This window comes from Erithacus rubecula, assembly GCF_903797595.1.
Source record: "Erithacus rubecula genome assembly, chromosome: 2".
Taxonomy (NCBI): domain Eukaryota; kingdom Metazoa; phylum Chordata; class Aves; order Passeriformes; family Muscicapidae; genus Erithacus; species Erithacus rubecula.
In genome coordinates this window covers 109,025,097-109,031,937 of record NC_136685.1, presented here as the reverse complement: position 1 = coordinate 109,031,937, position 6,841 = coordinate 109,025,097, and the positions used below count along the sequence as shown (strand labels likewise).

The 6,841-nt window shown below is 46.0% G+C and overlaps 1 protein-coding gene across 1 annotated transcript; it reads right to left on the bottom strand.

The window, feature by feature from the left end:
• Nucleotides 1–921: 921 nt before the first annotated feature.
• LOC306798754 (cilia- and flagella-associated protein 61-like) lies at nt 922–5,207 on the bottom strand (the record flags this gene model as incomplete). Its single annotated transcript, XM_079298958.1, has 5 exons — nt 5,016–5,207; nt 4,383–4,533; nt 2,506–2,582; nt 2,090–2,157; nt 922–1,063 (listed from the first exon to the last, which is right to left on the bottom strand). Coding segments are annotated over exons 1-5 (581 nt in total), but the record flags the coding sequence as incomplete, so codon positions are not given.
• Between the last annotated feature and the right edge of the window lie 1,634 nt (nt 5,208–6,841).

Genomic DNA, 6,841 nt, shown 5'->3' with positions numbered 1-6,841 from the left:
CTGACACCTCCCATTGTAGAGGCCAAAGGGACAGTTAAAGTGTCAGTTCACAGCTGCTTTTCCACTCTGTAAGCAGGGGAAGGACGCACTTGACCCTAATCTCTGCTGCCCAGAACACTTTGCTAGGCAGGTGGCTGCAGACCACATCCACAGGGGAGTCTCCAAGGGCTCCTCACTATTACTGTGGATGGCACTGCAGCACAGAGGTGAATGCAGACCAAGGGAAAGGCAGAGCTCCTCTGCAAACACAAACTGGCCTCACCTTATCTACTGATGGACAAGGCTGAAGGATGGAAACACTTGATATCTCCAGTCCCTAACTCACCTACTGACACCTTCTCTGCATAAAAGTCCATTCACTTCATGATAAGTGGCAGACAACTCACAAGAAACACTCAAAAAGCCCAACAATTGTACATTGAACTAGTATGAAAGAGCTTAGAAATATTGAAACATCCAGAGCTACAGCAGGAGGATGTGAAGTATCAGAGGTCAGTCTCAGGCCTTTTCCTTAAAATGTTCAAAAGTCAAGCAACAGGAAGAGCACAAACTGCAGATTCATGTCTGAAAGACTACTCGAAGTAGGGATTCTCTGGTCTTATTTACTTCTTTTTGGTAACATGCCTTCCTACTCAAGCATAGCTTGACTGTTCAGCATGAGATAATGAGAAAACTAAAAACAATTTGGAAGAGGCTTCAAGAAACCAGCAAACCACATGCACTCCCTAAAACACACAGTGATCTAACCCAGCCAGTGGATCATAGAATAAATATCACAGACACAAACCACATCTTGAGATGCAACAGAACAACCCAGCATATTCCTAGCAGCGGCAGTTGTGGTTATGACAGAAGAGGCACTGATGTGCCAGGCCAGGAGGACCATGTGCAGCTGGCCAGGCAGATGTGCACAGATGTTACCTCGCCTGGCGCACGCGCAGCTGGGGGTGGCAGCGACGCCTGGGGCACGCCAGCAGGGAGAAACCTCTCTCCATGGCAGAGCCTGCAGCAGGCAGCATCCTTTCAAAGACATCCCCCATGTCCAGCTCTGAGGCACTGACACCTAGCAGGGCCAACACACAAACTTCGTTATGCAAGTTTTAAATCAGCAGCAAATCTGCCTGAGGAAAACGGAGTTTCAAACTTAAACCAGATAGTAAAGTGCTCCAAGTCTTTTAAAGTTAGGCAATGAGGCTGAAAGGACAGCAGTACTAACATGTGAGAATCATCACCGAAGTCATTTAACTAATCCAGCATTCCAAATCTGAATAAGCTTCAAAGCAATCAGAAACTGGTAGAATCCAATCCCTATAAAACTAATACAGCCAATTCTCTATGCCTCTGGAGAGGCTCAGGATCACAATGCTGAAGGCAAGCTGGTGTTGGTTGCCAGGAAGGATTTGACAAAACCCTTCATTCAACCCTGTTTTTTGTACTTGACACACTACTGCAGTCTTTCAGTGACTTGGAACCAACATATCTAAGAGCTGGCAGATAGAAAAGTTCCAGCTCCCTTCTCAGCTCAATTAAGTACATGCTTGCTTTATTAGTCTGAATTCAGGACCAAAATCCCAAGTCTGGTGCTGTTCTCTGATTAACATGTGTATTCTCCACCTTTGTACCTCTGTTCTAAAGAAAATAATCAGAGTTTGCTCCCATGCCCCAGCAGCCCCTCAGAGTCTCACCAGAGTGTGATGTTCCAACCTGTATTGGCTTGGTTAACTAAGAGAAAGTGCCCAATTTCAAATCTCTTGGCTCTATTCACTCAGCAATCTTCACAAAACTTGTAGGAATTGATTTTTGAGATCTTTACTCCTTTCTGATGTCCTGTTTCTGGCAAATTTAAAGATTGCAGGGAATGGACAGACTGCTGAATGGCTGCTGGAGTGAGCATGGAACCACAGGTACCTCTTGCACATGGCATCTTCACAAGAAGATACTTTTAGATTATGTTTTCCACATGTCTAGAAACTGATAACTGTTCTCAATATCAAAAAAAAAAAAAGAACACCACAATGAGCTCACAGTCCATATTAATTAGGTTTGCAATTGCTCTCACTTCAAGAATAAAACAGTATTAAATTCTTACCTAACCACTCCTCAGGTGGAATAAAGAGAAGTACATATTGCAGTTGTGGTAGTAAGATGAAAGCACTCCTGGACAAACAACAGACACATTCAGTCTTTGATCATCACACCCAGCAATGACAGACAGCAGCTAATTTATTAACACATACATTCTTTTCTCTCCAGTGTCTCTAACCTTCCTTCATAAGCCCACATGGCTCAACAATTAAAATATTTCTGACAAACAATATCATGTGAAATTCATCCTGGGTAATTTTGATTGGTTTCTCCTACCTTACTGTTTGAAATTTCCCAGTCTTTACATTTCAAACATTCTCTTTTTTATAGCAGATTCCCAGTGGTGAAATATTTAAGAAACAAAACTTGACAGCAGGAGAGGACACATGTTTCACTACCCAGGGTTATACAGACACTCACCTAATAATTTCTTGGCAACATCCAGCTGCATATTCTTCCTTGGCCACAAAGAGATGCACGAAGAGTGTGTTCAGAGGCTACAAAATGAGGAGTCCAAGTCCACACACCATGCAGCTCACATTAATTCCACCAAGCATTAGCCCATAAACATTTCCAACATACATGCTCTGCACTCAAGGAGCACCAAAATATACATGACTTCAAAGAATGTGTGGGTAAAAGTGAATAAAATACTTGATATCATTTGGTGCTTCTGCAACATTTTTCTTCTTTGGGCTCAGTTTGCTACAGTTTGACTGCAATATACACTGTATATTTCACATTGAACAGTATTAACATTCAACCACGTTAAACATTCAAGTGTCTGACAAGGATACTCTTCTTAGGTTTAAAAAAAAACCACTTATACCCAAAGTTCACATGCTTCTCATAATCACAAAGTGTTTTTTCTTTAAAGGTAGTAAGAAAATGGACAAATTTTAAGATGACATCATGAGACAGACAAATACCAGGCAGCAAGAGGGCAGATTAACAGACACCTTTATGTTGTGCACCTCCAGTGAAGATGGACAACCCCTGGGATGGAATGGCAAGGGCTATTAAACCAGCTGTTCCCTGGCATCTTAATTACAACTGCTGGGCAGTGAAGGGCTGCCTGTAGATAAAAATACCTGAAATGGAACACCTGAGATCTTCTGAATAGCATTATAGTCTATTACAACACCGTAGCTAGAGGCACCAATAAACTTCAGCAATTTAAGGGCAACAGTGATTTCAACAGAGGCTGCAATACCAGCATCAGAATGACAATCTATTGTAGCAAACATCAAAAGACACCCCCAAAAATCAGGCTGTTTGTTTGCTTTTTAGAAGCAAAGGGAAGAAATTAAAAACAAAATATATATATATATATATTTGAGGTCCCAGAGGACACTGAGTAAACCAGACTTGGACTCTTCACTTTTTGAACAGTGCTGCCAACCAGCCAATCCCATAAAGCATCTTCACAAGTCAATCCTGACCCTGAAATTATTTCTGTGCTCTAGGAAAAACACAGTCAACTAGGCTTCACAGAAATCCTATGTTCAGTTCTTAAAAGCACACCTGCATGGATTTACCTGCAGTTTACCAATGACATCTGATCAAGTTATGCCCCAGAAAATGTTCAGAGCTTCTGCCAATGAAGAAGCATAAACCACTGAATCTTTAGCAAATAAACTCCATTCTAGAAAAACAAGAGCTCTGCTGCCTGTTTCAAGGTGTTTTTCAGAGCAGTAATTTATTTTTCTGGTCTTTTCTCTGCAGAGCCACCAGCCCCAGAGCAGCTGCAGCTGTGCCCTGAATGAAGTGCTGCGCCTGCCCACAAAGTGCCACTCAGGGACAAACAAAGGGAATCACAGGTGCTTTTTCACACTCCCTTTGCCTGTACTGATGGTGCTCCCTTTACCAGCACACATTTTCAACAGTTTATCTCCAGTTTATCTCCAAGTGCTTCACGTGGCAGAAGACCCTGGGAGCTGATGAATAAAAAGCCCAGAGATAACTGCAGCACTGCCAACTCCCTATTATGGTGTGTGCTGCCCACCCTAACAGTGCTCGGGGTTTGACTTTTTTCTCTATTTCCCAACAACCGCAGGGTCCAGTTCCCAGCTGAGTGCTGAACTTGCACAAAGCAAGAGCAGCAGAATCCTCAGCAGCAGCACACAACTCACTGCAGGACTAGGACACCCGTGTCAGCACTGGGGTTTCACAGGGAATCCATCACCTTCTGCAACCTGAACACTTCTAATTTCCCACAAACACTCTGTAGGTGCCACATCTGTTTCCATACCTGAGCCTTAAGTGAGAACTCAACCACAATCACACCATTTACTTACAGTGCACTTATTGTCAGGGTAGTTTTTATGCAGGAATGGTTCCCATTCAGCCTGATCAGTGATACTCCAATTTGGATAGTCCAGAAAGGCAGCATGAGCTAAAATCTCATTCTTCTCATTGCAGAGTGTCAAAGCAAGATTTGATAATTCTCTATGAAAACAATTTAAGGGTTCTCAGGATCAGACCTCAATAAAACTTCGTCATCCCCATGCTAACTTGGTATTGCTGCTTCAGTCCCACATATTTATGTTCTAACATTATAAAAACTTAGGTGGATTTTGAAATCACCAAACACAACAGTAAATTTGCAACAATTACACATTCCCTACCCTTTGTGTGTTTCTCCACACATCTCTTTTTTCCCCCAAACAGCTGTTATCCAGGATTTTTGCCATTAAGGGAAAAAAAACACAAGTGACCCACCAGTACCTGTCTGTAACACAGCCTGTCTGCTGAGTTTTATCAGGTGCTACTCTTCTCAGAGTACTCTTTGTGACAAACACAAAAGTACATTTTATTTCCCTTTTTAGAAACAGCACAACAAGCCATTATGTCACACCACGTCTCAGAATGTTTTCTGCCATTTTAAGTACAGTTGCCTGAAGGGTGATAACTAGAAGACCATTACTTACAAAAGGTGAGCGACATCGATCCTTCCGAAGAGGTCTTCTGTGTCGGGGCTGAAGAGGGCGGTAATGGCTGGGACATCGCGGGGCTCTGTCCTTCTGGCAGCGACCACCTGGGTAATTCCCCTCCCCGAGGTGACCGTGGCCATCCCAGGCTGCACCGAGAACCAAGGAAAACCCTCTGTGGCTTTTCCAAACAACCCCAAACCGGGGCAGCTCCCGTGGGTTTTGTGCCTCCTGCATAGCCCACAGGGAGAGGGACCGCCTGTGCGGTGCACACCTGAAATGCATCGGCTGCATCTTGCTGAGGAAATCAATGCTTTCAACAGGCTACAGCTGCTTTCCAATTTACTCATCTGCATGCTAACCAGCTCAACTGCAAACAATCAGGGCAACGACAGCCCAATTAAACAGCAGCTGCAGGTGAATTAAATGTATATTGGCCAAAACTGCTCCTCGACTTTCTTTCGAGGTCAACAGCAGGGTTTAAATTTCAGAGTGAACTCAAAGTTATGCGGCTATTCTGGCTATGCAGAAAAAAAAAAATTAAAAATTTAAAAGTATTAAAAGTGGGGGGTTTTTTTGTGGTTCCGCGTTGTCAAAATGTGCCAGGCACAACTTGAGAACACACGGGGCAGCAGCTCCTGTGCCATCCCCTCATCTCTAACACCTTTCAGCTGCGTGTGTCTGCTCACTACTGCAGCCTGTGCCACCCAGCAAACAACCACGTGAAATAAAGTTTTCTTAAAGATATGTGCAAAATACAGCACCACTAACTGTAGAAATAAAATATTGTAAAAGTCTAAGCCAACACACCTAAACCAGCGGAGCAATTTCACCAGTGTCCAAGACAAGAGCCACTCCTAACAGTGACTCCAACCCCAAAGGGTATGAGGCAGAAATTCCCCAAGTAAGAAGGAAAAGCGGAAGAAAGGCAGATTTTCGCCACTTTAGAAGACAGTTCAAGTTACAGTTATTATCTTTCACACACAACAAACGTTCCGGGGGCAGCGAGGTGCTGAAATTAACCAAAGCAGTAACACATCCCCAGAGCCGCGTCAGTGTCAGAGCCCGGAGCTCACAGCACGGCCTGGGGCCCGCCGATAAGGGGGTTCAATGTTCGCCACTGTGCAACTTAATGCAAAAATAAAATACACCCCGTCTCCTCCAGCCCCCCCCCAAACACTCCCGCAGCCTGCAGGGAGCGAAAGCAGCACTTACACAGTAAAAATGTGCTATTGTCGTGAGGAAACGCGCTGCTCCTGCCACAACTCCCGCATTCGTCCCACAGAGCAGCACCTCAGAATAAACAGAACAAGGCGCTCCCTCCCGCCTCCTCACAAACGCTCTCTTAAAGCCGAGGTAATAAAACTCACGCTCTCTCGAAGCACAAGTTCGGTTCCAGGCGGTTTTTTGCCGTTTGCGGCCCGAAACGCAGCGGACGCGTAGGTACCTAGCCGGGAGCGCTGTGAGGGGCTGCGGGCGGCTCCTGAGGGGTAACCCCGGTGGGCTGGGGCGGGGGGCGGTACCGGGGCGGGGGTTCGACACCGGGGCTGGACACAGGGATGGACACAGGGCTGGATACAGAGCTGGACACGGGCTGGACACAGGGATGGACACAGGGACTGGACACGGGGCTGGACACTCGCGCTGTCCGTGGCCGCCCCCGGGCGCGAGCGACCCCCCTCAGGTGTGTGGGCCACGCCCCCGCGCGCGGACGGACCCGCGCCGCCCCAGCCGCCAGGGGGCGCCCCGCCGGGAGCGCGCGCTCACCCGCCCCGACCCGCTCTGCCCCACCAAGGACCGGGCGGAGCGCCCCAAGGACCGGACAG